Source organism: Streptopelia decaocto (genome assembly GCF_964273445.1).
Source record: "Streptopelia decaocto genome assembly, chromosome: 24".
NCBI lineage: Eukaryota > Metazoa > Chordata > Aves > Columbiformes > Columbidae > Streptopelia > Streptopelia decaocto.
In genome coordinates this window covers 1471000-1489455 of record NC_138679.1, presented here as the reverse complement: position 1 = coordinate 1489455, position 18456 = coordinate 1471000, and the positions used below count along the sequence as shown (strand labels likewise).

At 49.9% G+C, this 18456-nt stretch overlaps 1 protein-coding gene across 4 annotated transcripts in view; it reads right to left on the bottom strand.

Moving 5' to 3' along the window:
• Positions 1-18456, bottom strand: part of GATAD2A (GATA zinc finger domain containing 2A) — a 46402-nt gene that overhangs the window by 6370 nt on the left and 21576 nt on the right. For 3 of the 4 annotated variants that reach the window (XM_082071959.1, XM_082071958.1, XM_082071960.1), the window contains exons 2-6: positions 16632-16706; positions 9482-9753; positions 2777-2906; positions 2511-2642; positions 1141-1230 (exon numbers count right to left, since the gene is read on the bottom strand). In XM_082071959.1, coding sequence (XP_081928085.1) covers positions 1141-1230; positions 2511-2642; positions 2777-2906; positions 9482-9744 — 615 coding nt within the window. In that variant the 5' untranslated portion in view covers positions 9745-9753; positions 16632-16706. The remainder of the gene's footprint in view (positions 1-1140; positions 1231-2510; positions 2643-2776; positions 2907-9481; positions 9754-16631; positions 16707-18456) is intronic. The other variant, XM_082071961.1, reaches the window with a different exon arrangement.

Here is an 18456-nt window from a genome sequence, read left to right as displayed (position 1 = left end):
GCGCTCCTGCGGATCATCAGCGCTACGCGATGGGAGCCCAACGTGGCTTTACACGTCCTGCCCTGCCCTCAAACTGGCATCACTGTGAACAAACGCTTCCAAAAACATCAGAGACCCCGCTCATTTTACCACGTGCGCACACACACACGTATTTAGGCAGGTAGGAATTTTTATCCCCTTGTGTTGTGCCTTTTGGCTGAAGACCAAACGTTAAACTCAGCTCCTGCGCACGGGGATTAGCAGCGTTCTGACAGTCGAGCAGAAGCGGACAGAGGTTAATTTGCTCAAATGCTGCAAATTAGAGTAAGTTCAGTCGTGGGCGCTGGGCTCCCTGCTCTCTGCTCTGCACCCCCCGGTCCCACTGAGGGCTGAACTCGTGGCCAGTTCCTCTGGAAGTGCTGTCCCAGCGCAGGCAGCTCGGCCCAAGCAACAGATTGCTTTAGGTTTTGTGAGGGTTTCCCACACGGAGAACAAGTTTACCCTTTCCCTGGGTGCAGCGTTCGGGGGGTTCTGAAACGCAGAGCTGCCGTTTTCCCAGCGAAAGCATCTTGTGCAGAACCAGTTTTGAAATTTGTTCCAAATAAGCCCAAGGTAAATAACCAGAAATACTTTAAACCCCCGAACTAAACAAGATACTGGGCTCAAGAGGAAGATTAGGCTGACAGATGTCAATTGTCTCTGCTTTTTTTCTTCCCCAAGGCTTTGCAACATTTCATTTAATTGTGACCGAAGCAGGATCTTTCCTGCCATCACGTGCCGTTCAGCCACCACGCCAAACGAGAAAATCGTATGACTCGCTCAGCTCTTACAATTAATCACACTGAGGGCACAATTAAGTCTCCAAGGGTATGGCAATGATATTTCTGTGACCTAACAGCACAGCATCCAAAGGTCGTTAGCGCTTGTATGGACGTATGTACACAGGGTGGATCAGGATGATCTAAAAAGCCAAGCTTATGAGAGTTTTCTCTGCGTGACGTCCTATCTTTATCTCCCACCCCGATCGTTCTTAAAGTGTCTAAGTGGGGTTTTGGGAGTTTAAAGAAGTAATTTATATAGTTGCACTCGTCTCCAGGGCGTGAGCGTGATGGGGTGTGCTGCTCGTGCGCCTCGTGGCTCCGCGCCCCTGGTCCCACTGACCTGGAGGGACGCCTTGCCGGCAGGAACGCTCTGCGGTCCCCGCACCAAGGGCGGAGGGGTGGCCACAGCACTCCCAGAGGAACCAGCAGGCTGGAAGAGGAGAGAAACAAACCAGAGAAGAGAAGCAGACGAGCGTAAGGGTGGAAAAGCAGAATCACAGAAGCTACGGGAACAAAAGCATTTACCTCCTTGCGCCTCAGCGAGAGGATCTTCAAAGACTGTGTTTTTTACCTCCCCCTCCCCCAGCCCTTTCTTCCTCCAAGCATCTCAACATGCATATTTAAATGAAGAAATTATTAGGTAAGATTATACCGGGAAAATAAGAGTCTGTACAGCAAAAGCAGAGCAACGTGGAGATCTGTTTTAGCAGCCTCAGCTTAGAGCCCACCTCAGCCTTATCCACCATTACTACTACTCTTAACTAACTGGGTTCGAGCATAATGCAGAGTGAGAAAAATGTTTAGGAAAAAGATTTCCGATATTGAGAAGTTCAGGCTCTGTCGTTTCACCGCAGTCAGTTCAAACACCCGGAGCTCACCGCTCCGCGTTCAGCAGCGAGCCGAGCGATGCGGGTACGTGCGGCAGCTTTGATCCCACCTACTGAAGCCCTCGAAGTCCAGAGAAACACGCCAATAAAACCCCCCAAACCAGCCCGGAGAGCTGCATTAACACCCCTCCGCGCCGCCAAGTCCATCTACACATCGCCCCCACCACAAAAAAACCCGTCAGGTCAGCATCACACGCTGCAAAATGAAATCATTTCGTTGCCACTGTTTGCAATGCCCCCCCAGCCCCTCTGCACTTCTCCTGCCGCTCTCCAGCGCGCAGAGCGAGCAGAATGGGGCAAAACCCACAAAACCCAAGACTCTTCTGCTGGGATAGCTCTGATGGAAGCAGCTCTCTCCCCCCAGAGCTCTAAATATTGCGAGAGACGAGGGGTGGGGAGAAAACAGGAGGAGGGGCCGGGAGCTGGGGGTAGAGCCCACGCTTCTAACGCTTTATCTCTGCCCATCAGCACATTTCTTGCATGCAGGAATCTCCTCCAAACAAATCTCAGTGATCTCTACGTGGCGTTAAGGACAGCGTTTAATAATTGGAAGTGTGTTACCTTCACAAATGCACCTGAGTTTTAATGAAAAGATCTTTGGCTTTGAATATTACTGTCGTTTGGTCTTGGCAAGACACAACAAGGAATTCCACAAAAAGGAGCGGTTAACAGGATAAGCCACTATGAACCTCATTGAGATTTTATGAAAAGTGAGATATGCTTTATTTGAAAGCTTTCTTATGTTCCACAGGTTATGGCAACCACCACAGCTATTTCAATTTCTCCCGTTTCAAACGATAAGTATCTGTACGAAAATAAATACCTTCTGAGTAGTGGTCTCCTTCTGGATTTGACTCTGCCGTAACTTCTTCAATAAAACAAGCTTTGCTTCTTCTAACCGTAACTCTTCCTTGAGCTGTTTGATCATCCTCTCCCGCTCCTCCGGGCTGCTCTTCTGCAGGGCCGGGTACGGCACCAGGGACGGGAAAACAGGGAGGGGAGGGAGGGAAAGAACAGACACCACGCAAGTTACGACATGAATTTACAGCTCTTTACTTGCCACGTATGTGTCACGACAGGAAGACTCACCATGAGCGCCTCGGTGTTGGTCTCTTTTAATGCTATTTTTGTTAAACCATTCATTCTAGGGCTAGAAGGCTCATTGTCGGATAACACTATAACGTCCGGGGAGGGGACTCTCTTCTCTCGCTTTATTTCACTGCGAATCAGAAGAAAAAATACAGAGACCGAGTTAATAAAAACAAGCAACTGCTTCATGCTGCAAAGCAACGTTATTTACGGGTTCCTGCAAGATTAATCCCGAATCTCTCGATTCTGAAGAAATGCGGACGAGTTCAATCAATGTCTGTTCTCCTGGTGGATATTAAGCTTCCCGGAACAGTGGTTTGTATTATCCACAAATAAGAGAAATGGCATCGGAGCTTTGTACTTTTAAATATCAGGCAATTACTTCTTAGACTAAACAACAATTTCTAGACTTAACTGATAGCCCACAGTTATTAGGAATCCAATGATCAGCAGAAATTAATCCTTATTATCTTATTCAGCGATGCAACAGATATTGATACAGCAAGAAGCTGCGTGGCCTGACAAGCTCTGTGACACACACACCTCCAGTGAACGCTCACCACAAGCCAAACAGCATCCTGGATACTGCAAAACCAGCCTCAAACACTCCAAAACCCCAGTTTTTACCATACAAAGTGGGGAAAGAATAAGTAAAACAAGTAGAGGAGTGTCCTCTAGAGGGCACAGCGAGCCAGAAAACTCCAGCATCCCAACTGTTTCACAAGTTCCAGGGGCACAGGTGAAGCATTTCCCAGCGTTTCCCGTGTCCGAACGCACCGAGCCGGCCCAGGTCGCTCTCAGGGGGCAGTAACTGGGTCGGGCTGTGCTCTAACTGGTCTGGGAACCTCTCCCAAGGGCGGGTGCGTGAGGACGCAGCAGGTCCCGTCCTGTGACAGCCCAGCAGCTCTGAGAAGCCTGGGACCCAAGCGGGGCCAAGCGCTGGCTGTTCCCCCTTAAACTTTAAGGTTAAATCCCTCGGGAAAATCACCGAAAAGTGACGGTGAGCCCCACATCAACAAGGGGGGCTGAGCACCCGAACACACGGGGCTCTTGTCACCTCCACCTCCAACCACCCACACGACCGCGGGGACGGAGCGAGAGCCGCGGGGTCAACACGTCACGACGCAGACGCCACCGCAAACGTGACGTGACGGTTTTATTTGGCTGCGGACGGTGACTCTACCACTGGCGACGCTTTGTCCCCTCTCCCACTGACCCGGCGGAACCCGGGAGGTGACAACGCGGCGGCGGAGCCGCCGTCACCCGGCTCCATCCGGCTCCGTCCGCTTCAAATGGCGGCACCGGGGCTGTCCCCTCGGGGCCACCGCGGGCCCACGTGACGCCCCACACGTGACGTGGCGCGGTGACAACCATGGCAACGGGCGGGCCCGGCCGGTGCGGCCCGGCCGGCATCTTGGGAGGTGTGGGAGGTCAGGCCAGCGGGACGGCGGGGAAAATGGAGCGGCCCTGAATGGGGGTCCCCGCGCCAAGGGGCACCGGGTGCTTTTCAAGGAAAAATCGTTAAAAATAAAGGTGAAATGGTAAAATTGTGAAGCCTCGGGAGTCACTGTGCTGCGGTGCGGGGTCCTCCTGGGTTTCTTTTCAGGCTGGATGAGGAGGATGATGCCTGAGGTCCCCCGGGGTACCCTGAGGAGGAAAAGCTCCATCCTGGACTAATTCAACGATGTGCCGGCAACAGCACAACGAGCGAGCAGCACAAGTTTGCGTTCAGCAGCGATTTGAGCACTTCGATACAACACCACGAAGCTGAGGAGGAAGAGGAGCAAACCCTGCGGAGGGACGGCGGGATGGCCGGACGTCTGTCCGGCCAAGGCGAACAGCAGCTGCTTGGACACGTCGTGACCCCACAGACCTTGTCCTCCTGCTCTGAAAGCCGGGGGTACCCCGGGGGTATCATCTCCTCACCCTCAGAAGAGAGGAACAGCAAAACTGAGCATCCATGCAAGATACCGCTGCTTCGCCCCAAAAAAAGCAGCTGCCTAAGGCGCTTGGTGGGACCACCCAGCAGGAAAACCCTAGGATTCCTGTTTTGCAAAATACATGATGATATTGCTCACTGCTGCGCTATAAGATGCTGATCTAATAGAAGCTGCCGTAGAAAGCGCTGCTTTTAAAATCATGTATTTCCGCAAAGGCATGAAACGGTTTTATCTATTTAGGACTCCGAGCCTGCTGACATAAGAGCTCACAGAGGAAAACCCTTCTGGAATGGGGGAGATGCTCTGTATTTTTAAAGGCAACACCAACTGACCGCAGCCACCAAGTGGACTCGTATCCAGTGTTACAGGATTTACATCCCCGGTGGTGACGGACTGCACGGGGAACGCAGGAGCTCCAGAGACACAGCCCAGGACCCAGCAGAGCGCTCTGCCTCCCAAAAGGAGCCTGCTTTCCTCTTCTGTTAGCCTGTGTGTAAAGCAAATAAACCCAAACCAGATGCTTCGGAATAAGAGAGACAATGGGAATATCACCACTTTCAGAAAAATATTGCCAGCAGCAGTAAATAACGTGGGGTAACTGCTCTGATACTCTGAGCTTCCTCCTCTGGAGCTGTCGGGCATATCCTTCAGCTAAATAAAGATGTTGTTCTATTCTTCTCCCTTCAGCTTTCGTAAGTGTTGCTGTCTCAACTGTTTGGACTCTGTGCTGGAGGATGGAAACGGGGCTGCTGCCCGGCTATGGACATTCAAGCGTCTGCAGCGATAAAACACGATTGTAACAGAAAATCGGTGTAAGGGACCCTGCACGGGTCTCCCGGGTCACCGCAAACGCAAAGGAAAAGGCAACGCTTCCCCAATACCCTCTTTTCAAAGCCCCGAGCGCAAGGACAGACACAAGGCGCCTGCGAGAGGTTTCTTGAGGAGCATCCCGCAGCGGTGCAGAGCACAACTCCAACAGGAGAACAACCCAAAGCAAACCAAACCGCCACTGTCTCACGGGGACACAGCGTGTTTACTTGTCGATATGAAGGAAAGAAGAGGGTCAGGTGGCCGAATCCCCATTTAACTGGGGCAGAGGAAGGTTCGTTAAACTTTTGTCTCAGCGATGATACACCTGAGGTGTCTTGAGATGGACTCACACAAGTTTCAATGATGCACAACCAATTTAAACTCCTCTTCCCACCAAAGCTTCATCTGCGTTAGCAAATATGCAACAGTTTTGCCTCATTTGCCTCCATTCAACAATCTCTTGTACACTCTCATCCAAAAATCTTTGGCAAGGAAGGAAGACAAACAAGGAAAGAAAAGAAGGCAGTGGGGAATTTTGCTTTTATTTTTCCTGGAGATGCTTTATCTGCAGAAATCAAAGAAGCTGCGATGGATTTGGTGACTGCAGCGTGAAAAAGAAACAAAGCGAACGTCACCCCTTGCTCTGAGTGCGAATGAAGGAAACTTTCATCAGCGCCTGCAGTTAGAATAGAACATTAAAGCTCCCCAAGAAACTCGGGCATTGGTTTTGCCACAATGTCCCAGTCAACTCCGGTAAAGCAGAGTCTGGGCGCCCAGCACAGGCTGCACCCCGAGCGCTCAGGAACGCGCCCGAGTTTCAGAGGCAAATCTGCTCCTTTGGTAAATCTGAAACGTGACCTGGCTGCATTTAAGAACAAGAAACAGCCCTAAACCTAAAAATCTTCCAAAGCACCAAAATTGAGCATCCAGAACCCAACAGGAAGATCCAGAGCGCAGCCAACTTCCCACCGATCCCTAATTGGCGTTATTTCTATTATCCTGTGTAACAAAAGGAGAACACGACTATCCTGAGGTTCCAGAGCGACGCAGCCCTCGTCAAACACACAAATCGTAACCGGCAAGACCTAAAATGAAAGGAATTAGAGCTCAGATGATTCTCCTATGAGCACTAACTCCAGGGATGCTGCAAACTCCGCGTTCTCGTCGGTTTTTATTCCACGAACGAGCGGTGGTTTAAGCCAGACCAGCTCAGACGCCGCTTCCAGCAACAACAGCTGCAAACCCGGGGTGTTCGGAACCTGTGGGTCCCGCACACCAGGAGACAAGAGCCGGGTGCAAATAAACCCAACGTATGCAATCAGACTTTTTTCTTGGCTTACCCAGACTTGCATTGCAACTGGAAGGAAAACACAGACTCTGCAGCTCAATGTGAGAAGACGACGTGATAAATATAGTGGTTTGGAATGTGGGGGTTGGTTTTTTTTTTTTGCCTTTTTTTCGTTTTAAATAAGACCCCAACTGATACAAAATCTGTAGGAATTATTTCTATTGATCAGCCAGCCTTAACCTGCAGATAGACAGAGCCAGCTCTTGGATTTGTGTTTTATGACCAAGCCCCGTCGCCATGCCGCTTGTGTGCTGTGAAAACAACACGTTCTCCCTTTCCCCGTGTGCAGAACGCCGAAATAAACCTATTTGGAGAGTTACTATAACGTTGAATAAATCAGCGTGCTCACAAGCAAAGCCCTTTACGTTCCACTATTTCACTATTTCTGAGGCATCTTTCTCCAGGGGGGAGGACTCTCCTTCCCCGATAATGACACAGCAGGGCTGCACCAACGCCGTGCGGAGGAGCGAGGGTTTGGTTTGGCCTGGGGTGACCTCCCATCAAAGGCTCCTACCACTACAGACTCGCTTCTGTTTCTTCTGGCATCGGGAAACGCGCTCCAACCAGATCCTATTTTTAAATTTAACTTCCACGGTTTAGCAAAAAAGAAAAAAAGGAAAATTAAAATATAAAGTTTAACGCAGATAGGTTTGTATTGCAAACCTTGAAAAGCAGCTGATGTCAGGAAGACAGCCCGTTCAATCAGCTTTACGTCAGCTAAACCGTGATTAGTGCTGGGCCGCCTCTTCCAAGGAAAATATTGTGTTTCCAGCCCCAAAAAGCATTAAGGAAGCCTAAAAGCCCAAACACCACACAGAACTGAGCATGAATTTTACCCAAGAAGTTTGGAGCGGTTCATTTTAAGCAATGGCTCTTTTTTCATCTCCTCGGGAAGATCAGCTCAGAGGCTTTAAAGACACAGTGTTGGGAAAGCCGCAAACTAAACTCCTCTGAAAACAGGAGCTCTGGAAAAGGTGTCCCGCGCTCAGAAAACAACTTAAAAATCCTTATGAAATTAAGATCCACCCTATAAGCGCCAATTGTGCTTTTACACATGCAAGGGATGAGACTTGACAGGGACAATGTTCCTGTGTATCGCGGGCACCTTTGGCCACGGGTTGTGTTTGCCTGGGTCTGTTTGCACCCCGAGCCGCTCAGCACCGCGCTGATGCTCCGGGATCGCAGCCTCGGACCCTGCGGAGCCGCTGCCTCATTTCCAGAAGCCCTGGGAATCCTCCAGGCTCGTTTTTGTCACCTGAGATGACCCAGGGTTTCATTCCTCTCTACGGAGAATTTTATACAACTACGCATGACGGAAGGCGTTGCAACTTATAAACAGTATGCAAAGCCTCGTGAAGTTCTTAATTATATTTATTAGTATTAATTTGAGCGGATTTGGGATCAGAGCGTCTCCGGCAAGTGGATTTTTGGTACGGGGAAGCCTCTTCTCCCCGCCTTGTAGAAACCAAATACGACAATATCCTGTTACCACCTGAAATAAGAACACGGGACGGAGCGAGGATGTTCTCCCGTCTCCTTTAAAGAGGCGTCATTGTCCCAGGTGCGCTCTGAGCAACTCCACGTGCAGCCCCTCGCTCGGGGATGGACACCAACAGAGCAGAGGCGCTGGCACGCGTTTCAAACGGATGATGAGCTCACAGAGCGCGGGCATGTGGGGGCAAGTACCGCAACAAAGCGGCGCGAATACCTGGCTCTAATTTATTGCAGTTTTTCGGCGTGAGCGGTCTTCTGAGATGTTCAAAAAAAGAGCGCGCATACCTGCGTTAATGAGCAGGTAAGAGACACCTTCAGAGATTCACTCCCAGTCAGCACAACCCAGGGAAGTCACCTATTACCCCCATTAACTGCTCCTGCGCAAGCCCTGAGTATCAAATTGGGCAACTTGTGTAGTTGTCCCCTCGGCAGAAGTTGTCTGGAGAAACCATCAGAACCACCCGATTCGTTTGTGTGTCTCAAATACGAGTCGGAGGAAAAGCGTTATGTTTTTGTAATAATAAAGTTCACCGAAGTGATAAGGGACTTTGAATTCATGCCTCCAGATGGCAAAATTCAGACACCTTAAGGCGGCTGGACTTTCCAAAACGTATTACAAACCTGTCCTACGGAGAACTGGCTTTTCAGAACACATCTGGTGGCAAAAGCCACAAGTCACTTCAAAAAGCAAGCCAGGCTTATCCAAAACACTCTGCTCTGCCAGGAAGAATCAAGTTGCCACTAAAACACTTCTGTTTACACAACTATAAGCTATTATTTTTCCTCTATCACAGCTCAATTAGAAAAACCCCCAAACCACTCTTCCTCACATAAACCTCACTCGGTAGCTCTAAGCGCATCCTCTTTATAACTTGTACATTTTTTTCAAGACTGAATTTCCACCCTCAGCTGCTCAGCACAGCTGCCACGGCTTCTGGAAGGAAAATCAGGATGGAAATTATACAGAAACAGCTGTTGAATCTCACGTGAAAAGCCGGAGCTGCAACACACACATAACGTTTTAATTCTCTCTACCTTTAAGGCGCGGAGAACTCCTCCTTCGGCATTTTACGGTGCTGGTGTCCCAAACGCAGCACGTCAATCCTAACTCACCTTTTGGAGGTGCTCATGTCCACAGGCTCATCTCCCGTCTGAACCTCCACTTTAATGGTTGCTTTCACCTCTCCGCTTTTTAATAATCCTTGGACTTTTCCAGCTGCGGGATCGGGTTTGATTTTCATGTCGCCTTCAGCGTTTAAATCCGTTCCTAGCAGTCCTTTCTCCATCTTCAGTTTCTTGCTGTCCACATCGTTGTGCGGTACCTCACGTTCTAAGGCTCGTTTCTGACTCCGTGTCCTGCATGCTTCCTCTGTCATTGTGAGGCTCTGCAAGAGAGGAGACACACACCAGTTCAGCACACTGGGAAGAAAAGGTTGGACAACACCACCTTAATTTCCAAACAGGGCAAAGTACAGCGGTTGCTGCAAAAAAGGAGTTTGGAAAGAGCAACAGAAGTTTTGCCAGCGTGCTCACTTAGCTTATCTTCGAAATACATCTCAGTCTGAAGCTGCTAAGTACCCGACATCACCGTACTTACACTTCTTGTGCTGGGCAAAAACAAACAAAGGAAAACAAGAACACACACACAAACCTCACAAAGTGTAAACTAGAATCTTCAAGAGGGAAAAAAAAGAGAAGGCTTGCATTAGAGCACGTGAAAATATACAAAGCCCCATAATGAAAAAGTTTGGCTCTTCCCCAAAAGGCAGGAAGAACGTACGTATTTGCCTCACATGCAAATAAACGCAATTACAAAGCCCTTGATTAGGATCTCGCTGGGAGGGCTGTGGTGTCTGTCGGAGGACACGAGCCCGACTGCGAGTTTTGGGAACCAAACAGGCTGAGGAACGGGCCCAGCACACCCTGTGTGGGACCATCCATCGCTGCCATCATCACCCTCCAAACACACCTTCATCCCTCCTGGGGAGCAAGCCAGGCTCTGCCAGGCCGGGGGAAAAGCCAGGCTTAACTCCTCGCCTGCCACAGCGAGTTTTGCCGCCGGTGAGGGTTGACATCTCGGCCGGCACTTGGGGACCTGCAGCCACCCAGGCCTGGCGCTGAGTCAGGTTTTGCTCAGTCAGGCTTTGCTCGTGCTTTGCTCCCGTGACATCATGGGCTCCACATGACCCTTCCCAGGATGCCACCGGCCACACAAAGCACTTTCCAGAAAGCAGCCCGAGCCGGCAGGGAACCCTGCGCCCCAGCATCCCCCCGTGACACCCCCCAGTGACACCCCCCGTGACACCGGACACCAAGTGTGACACAGTGTGGGGGGGGACAGGGAGAGAAATAAACCCCCCCTTCGAATTTTCCAATTCATTCATTCATTTATTTTTAACCCTCTTCCCATCCCAGATTCTTTCCTTTCTCCTTTTAAAACTGATTTCAAGAGTAAGGCCAAGACACAAGAGTTAAACAAAGTCTTTCCATTTTTTTTTTTTCTTTTAACAGCAAGAGATTAACATAATTACGCAACATAATTAACCTCTGCTCACCCCCCCGTTCACGTCACATCGGCACGACGTGAAATTGCCATTTTGACACTATAAGCCCCGTGCAAGCGACTGCAAGTTTCTCCGCACTGTGTTGGATGAAATATATTAACTCGGTGCAAACGCAACCCAGGGCTAAAGCAAAGGGCTGAGCTATCGCCCGGCTTATGTCTCGCCATTAAGCAGTGACTTTCTTGAAGCGAGACTGCTTAGTCAGTAGGAAACCTCCTTCAAGCCTGATCTGGGTTTATTTTCAGCATCTTGCGGGGATGAGAAGCCACGGCAGCACCGCACGCTCCGAAATGTGAGAACGTTCCCGCAACGTTGTGCGTTTTCTCCTCGGTTTTGAGGGGGATGGGGAACGGCAGCATCTCGAGCTGCACCGGGGTATTTCAAACGTCCTCTTCCAGCTGAATCTCATCTACCTGAGGTAACATCGCAATGGAAATGATCTAAATCTCGTTATTGGCACTGAGTTTTATTGAGAAAAATTAGCGCGGTCAAAATCCTAACATAAAAAACCAGGTTATGCACAGCGAGTGCTGCCCCACTCGGAGCGTCTCCAGGGGCAAACCCTCCATACACAAACTCCTTACAAAGGTCAGACGGAACAGATTAACGGCCTTGATGAAAACGCACGATGTACCTTCCCAACAAAAGCTTCTCCTGTTACAAACTCCCGGGGACATCACATCTTGCACCCTGCCATTTCTCCCCCGAACGTCCCCACCGCCCCCTTATCAGCCACCAAAGCCAAACTTCGCTTGGAAACGGCCTCGTTTTCCCGGCTCGCGGAGTCAAAAAGCAACAGCTCCTATGTGACTTGGAGGAACGGCACCGCTGCTTCTGCACATCCAAATTCAGCCCAAGGTTTTGTTAAACACTCACAGCATTTCGATCGCTGGAGAGGAATGTCCACGGCAGAACCGAAGCAGCGCCTCGCGAAGAGCTGCGGGACTGGAAGGACCTTGGGGTGAGATTGCACTGAAGAGCTTTTTACAGCTAAACCTGCAAATTGCAAGCGCAGGCTCAAGGTTTACAAGCCCTGTAAGAGAGATCTGGTTGCGCCGTTCCCCTACCACGGTGATTAAATCATGTTTATTGCAGATGAGCCCTAAACCAAGCTCCCTAAAATTGTTTCAGCCCTCTCAAGTTGTACCAGAAAACAACTTGCTAACGCAACTACAGATGCAGGAAAATTAATGTAGCGCTGAGAGGAGGAGAAAAAGTGATAAAATAAAATGTGGCGATTTGCTTAATCCCAGCACCAAGGCGGGCAGGCCAGGCATCCCAGACCAGCACCAGTATCAAACAGCACCTCCCCAGTACACACACAACCAGCACCTTAAGTCTGCTGGGTTTATTGAGACCGCGTCTGCACCAATTGATTCCACCAGGTGAGAGTAAATCAGTGGGATGTTCACAAACAAGGATAACGTGTCACTTCTGCTCCCGAAACCCCCGCTTCTGCTTCTCCACAGCGACCGATCGACGTGAACGGCAAACAGCTTCAGTTCAACTCCACTACACCTTTTATTTGAGAGAAGGGAGATAAAGCGAGGATTACACAGTCAGTTTTAAGTTTTATGGAAGGTTCTGCTGTTCATTCCCAGGAGCCGCAGAGCTCGGGGCAGAGCGCCCAGCACCTAAGAGCAAACCCCAGGGGTAAGTGCTATCGCTGTCACAGATTAACTACTGCGATCAATTCAAAAGGCAGTTTATAAGCCATATAGAAGGCAGTGAAGTGCTCGGACCGCAGGCCATCGCCATGCTCAGCATCAAGTCTTGGCACCAATTCCTCCACGGGAACAGGAAAAACTCAAAACCTCCTGATTTCAGAACGATTGTGCAGCCCGGTGAACGCTGTGGTGCCGCCCGCGCGTGTTCTGGGGGGAGAAGGACCAAAAGAGCTCTTTTGCCACCTTCCAAACCCTTCAGACACCCAAAGAGCGGAGCAGCAAGACCGGGACCAACCTGGTTTGAGTCGGCCGGTGCGTTTTCCATCAGGTTTGATGCACAAGCACACAGTGAACTCCAGTACAACCCTCAGATAATTCCCTCATGCTGGTTAGTGAGATGTCCTGGGAAAAGTCATTGAAATGTACAGCTAAGAGTGCCTGTATAGGACTGCATCTGTATCTATTCGCATGTGCACAAGTATAAATGTGCATACACATGCACACACAGAGTTCCTGACCTTAGCGCACCCATATTTAGAAAAATAAACTTTAGAAAGCACAAGTATGAACTAGATTTAATTCTTTTTAAAGAATAAATTAATGCAAGAGCAGAAGGCAAGAACGCCGGGTGAAAAAAAATCATCCTGCACCCAAATTCAACCAGGCAACCAAAACTCCATCCTTTCCCTGATGGAGGCAACTAAAAGCCCCCAAGCTGCCAGAGGTGGGGCGAGCGCTTTTGCCACTTCTGCCACTATTTCCATACCCAGGAGTGCTAGGAAAGCAGCAGAACATGCAGGTGCTGAAGCCCCAAGTTCAGCAGGAGGGAGCGGGGGGGTCCCAGCACCCCGGCCCACCAAGGGTTAACTCCTGCCATTTTGGTGCCATTCACCGAAATGTCCATTAAGGGTGTTACATAACAAAATGGCAGCTCTTAACCCTTCGCTGGCCGGGCTGCTCGGCTGCATCTGCTCAGCTGCACGGCCCTTCTGCACCCTCACTGCTGCTCCCCCATTCTTCCAGCGTCCAGGGAGGAATAAATGAGCTCGTTAAGTACTTGCAATTAAAAGGAGAAGGAGCCCACAGAAGTTTGCTCTGTGCCACGGGTGGCTGGAGGCGGCAGAGGGAAGTTCTCCGCTGGCCACCAGCAGAAAAAGCATCATTGCAGGGATGTGGGCCTGAGGAAATAGTGAAGGAAAACAGCTCAGATGTGGGGTATGGGAACCCTGCTTTGTCCTGCCAACAAACAGCTGAGATGTGGGGTATGGGAACCCTGCTTTGTCCTGACAACAGCCCCGCGGGTGCTCCGGGGGGACCCAGGGCACCCGTGGCACCCAGGGGACCCGGCACCCAGGGGACCACCTGCAGCAGCTTCTTTTGCGCCTCCAGCCTCGCAAAAAACTGGTTTTATCTCCATCCAAGCGCCCAGGCCGTGCCCACGGTACAGCCATTGCAGCACAGTAGGAAGCAATTCAGCCTGGGTTTGACTAAGTATCTACTAAACCCAACAGACACAAGTTTGTAGGAAGGCGCTGGAGCGGGGCTGGGAGCACCACAAACATCAAGTTCTGGGTTTGAGCAGAAACAGGGCTTTGGGAGCTGAAGTCTCGCTGCACTAGGAGCCAACCTGCTTTCCATGCTATTTGTGTCAATTCACCTTAAAAATCACTATTAGGGCTGAGTTGGACTCCATTTATTAGTCTGGAGTCCAACCTCTACCTAAGGGCTCTGTGTAGCAAGGAGAGCAGCATCCACAATTCTTAACAGACAGCTCCAGATTATATTAAACGCGTCGCTGTGGCAATAGAATGTAGCTGCTGCCTGTAAAAATCCATCTAGCAATCTGCTAAATATCTGTAAGAACTTCAGAGAAGCGTTCGCTATGGGGGCAATCTTAGAAAAAATCATAATCAATTTTAAAAGTGCATAATAATAATAATAATAACAGGTTTTTCCTCCTTAACGCCTTTCACTAGTGTCGCTATTCTTTAGCAAGTATTCCATGTCAAAAGGAAAAGGCTCCGTTCACAGCGATGCGGATTCCCCGGCTCGCTCTGCGAAGCGCGGCCGGATTTTGGTGTCTCGCGTGCTCGGTGATTCCGAGCCGTCCTTCTGTCCTTCTCCAGAGCGAACCGCGCGGTTCAGCGTGGAGGAGGCTCATTGTCACCCAAACACCTTCACGCGAGGCAGCCGGGAAAGAAGAATGAAATCCAAGCGGTTTTGTTAAAAGAGAACAGCTATCAGAGGAACCGCACGGGCTGACTCTGCCTTTCTTCAGGGGCTGCGTTCTCCAGGCACATCGATCCTCACGGGTATCAACTCAGCCTTAAAACCTGTGTCTATTTTGACTCAAAAATAAAAACCTTCCACTTAACGGACTATTTATTTGATGGGAACAGATTTAAATATGAAGTAATGGCACCATTTTTTCCCCTTTTCCCAGCCCCCTCCCCATTTAACCTGTGCTTCTTATTAGAGGAGGGATCATTTACTTTAACGCAAGAACAGCAAAACTGGCATCTTTAAACACTCGCTCACAACCACCATCGGATTTTCCGGCACCACGTGATGTGCACATTATAATACAGGTTTTCTCCTGCATGTTCTGTGCACGCAGCCCGTCACTCCTCGCCAAGACGTGCTGTGCTCTGGATTCACGTGCACACCAAAGCAACGTATTGAACGCATCCACAGTACAATATAGAGGGAACTGGTGTGACAAGAAAGATCTAAACAACCAATCAATATTCTAATTCTGTAAAAGAGAACTTTACATTCATTCTAAGGTCCGCTGCTTTGGGTTTAAGGAGTTGTTTCTACACTTACAGCCACCACACCAAGGACTTGCTTGACCTGAATTCTCCCCCAAGTTTTATAGATCTATTTTTGTCTAGAAACTCCTGGGCAGGAAGTCTGGTAATGGCTGTGTCTGGGCTTTGTATTACCGAAAAATCACGGAGATCCTCGGTGCAGAGGAGCAGCGAAACACTGGTTTCCATTACGGTTCAACATGCAGCATTTGGATGTGTTGAACTGGCAAAATCAGACCGTATTGACACACTCTGCTCTACAACCACACAGAGCAGTGATTTTTGGGTGTTCAGTGAGTTATCACCACAAAACAAGAGAGTGAATTAAGGAATGTTCCTGACTACGGTGACACCTCTGACAGGTGCCATTAACAAAGGCGGTTCTGTAATTTCATTTACCCTTTTGGTCTCGTGAAAGACGGCACCACTTCACAGGATTTGGGACCTTATGTAATAAATAGCCAAATAAAATCAGCGATGCTCCTGGCCTGCACAGTGTTAGTGCTGAAGCTCACTCTGAATCAAATGAGCACATCTATAAGCAGAGACATCGATGCCTACACCACGAAAACTGAGACAGGAAGAAATGCAAAGACTAGAAATGCTTCACATTGATCACCAGAACCTTGGCAATACGGGTTTTGGAGGAAAAAAAGATAAATCCTTGAATTGCTATTTATGAAATGCTTCATTTGACAGTATAGCGGGAGAGGGGAGCGGCACCGCACACAGCACAGCTGAGCGAGGGAGCACCAGCGCGGCCAGGGCTACGAGTATCTGCAGGAACCTCCCTCCCATTCACCAGTTTTGTTCGGGGGGTTTGCACAAATGATCAAAATATACAGAAAGTCTCAAGGGAGGAATTTCCGTGCGCTTGCTTTTGCTTCTCTCATTCGAGACCGACAATATTGTGCAGCTGTTGTGAGCGCCCGGTTAAAAAGGAAGCGAAACTCCTTTGTCCCTCAGTAAACAAGGGAGATTTACCTACTTTGGAGTGTGGATTAAGCGCCAAGTGAAAGGTGACTGTTGGTTAAGGCCCAGGAGCTGGATCCTGATCTGAGTTTAACCTCGGAGCTCCTCTACAGCTCTTCCTTGTCCTCCTGGACCAGGCGACAATTCCACCCTCCCAGCCCACCTCCCCATTTTCAGTAGCGAACAGGGGGAAGAGGGGGTGTCTGTGCTGTTTTAGAGGCTCATTCTCCGTTTCATTGACAACTCCTACCTGTCAGCGACGTTCATGGGTTCCAGGTGGGATCCCGACCCGGCCGAGCGGCTGAAAGCGGCAGCAGCGAGAATCCTGGGGGCAGAGAGACGCTGGTTACACACCCAGAACACACACAAAACCATTTTAAAGTTACTGCTTTGCTTACTCTGTAGCTCTTTAGTCTGTTACATCAACAGTTTAGGAGGAAACCAGCTGCTTCTGGTTTGACCCAAACACCCACTGGGACGAATATACTCATTTCTAACTGATGGTTTTTCCTCGAGGAGGAAGAGACTGACAAGCCCTGTGCTTATCCTAAGGGCCGGTACCGCAGGATCGCTCCGGGCACTCAGAGCGGTCCCCACGCCACCTCCCCATCGACTTCTTGGACAAAAGCAGCACAAGCGCGCACACAGAAAACCTCCTAACACGCATCTGCAGGAAGAAACTCGCTCGCTCTTTCCCAAATTGTCTGGGACACTCCAGACCACATTGCCGTTCCCCGCAGAAGCTGCTTGAAGTTGCACATGAAGCAGAGAAAAGAAGGGGAAGCAACTTCTTCGAGTGAGTTTTTCTCCTGTGGGAGAGCACGTAAAGATAATTCTGAAAGAACACGCTCATGTGTTCATCAGCTTCTTGCTTCAGGAAACGTTTTGCTGGCCAACACTTTACAAAAGTCCTTCCACGAGCCTGTACGTACAGCGTACGACAAATCCTTCCACGAGCCTGTACGTACAGTGTATGACAAATCCTTCCACGAGCCTGTACGTACAGCGTACGACAAATCCTTCCACGAGCCTGTACGTACAGTGTATGACAAATCCTTCCACGAGCCTGTATGTACAGCGTACGACATCCAAACCTTCCCAGCCCGTGACAGCACCAAGGGAAGAAGCCCGCGGCCGCTCACTCAGAGCAGCCATCTGCTTTGCCGTGGTGCTGGACGGGCAGTTGCGAGCTGGCCGAACGCCCCCACGGCAGCTGCTTTTCCCCAAACAAAGCCCGGGATGGGTGGACAGGCGCGATTTGGGCAGCGGGGCCGCTGACCCCACGCGGGGTCGGCCCCGCGCTGGAGCTGCAGCTCCGTAATTGCTGCAGAGCGGCTGCCAAGACGACTCCTTGGAAGCTCGGCCTCTCATTTCTGCGAAGCCACCGAGAACTGAGTCATTTCCCTCCTCCAAAAGTTGCAGTTATTTCTGGTTTTCTGCCCAAAAGGCAGGACCAGAGCTCGCCCAGTCCCATCACTCAAATCAAACCGTCCCCGCGACCAAACTCCGGCGACCTCACGGGTCACCTTGTCCCAAAAGCTGGGAGACTGAGCCCAGCACATCTCTTATTTTACCATTTTAAGCATGCAAAAAGTTTCCAATATGTTAAACAACCTGCTACAAAAGTGCAGATATAGAAACTTAATGAATGGATACACAACTGTATTCTGGTCCCTGATTAGTTATCTAGAGGGCAGGTCTGGCTAATTATAGCTCATCCTATTAGTCCAATGCTTTTCTAATTAGAAGCTCATTGAAAACCATTGCGATAGTTACTCCAGGGCCTTCAACAGAGCTATAAAACCTGATGGATACAGCAGCACTTCCCCGCTGCTCCTCGTGCATCGGGCTGGGAGACGAACAAACATTCCTTCATCGCACAAGTCAACAAAAAACAACGTACACACCGCGTACCGGGCCGTGCCAAGCGCTACCGGGGTACACCGGGAGTCGCAACAGTATCGCAGCGAGTGGGAAGCCACGAGTTGTAATGCTGGGGGGAAAGAGAATTAAAATTATATTATAAAAGGAATTATTCTGCCTGGTCGAGATAATTGCAAAGGTCGCAGCGGGAG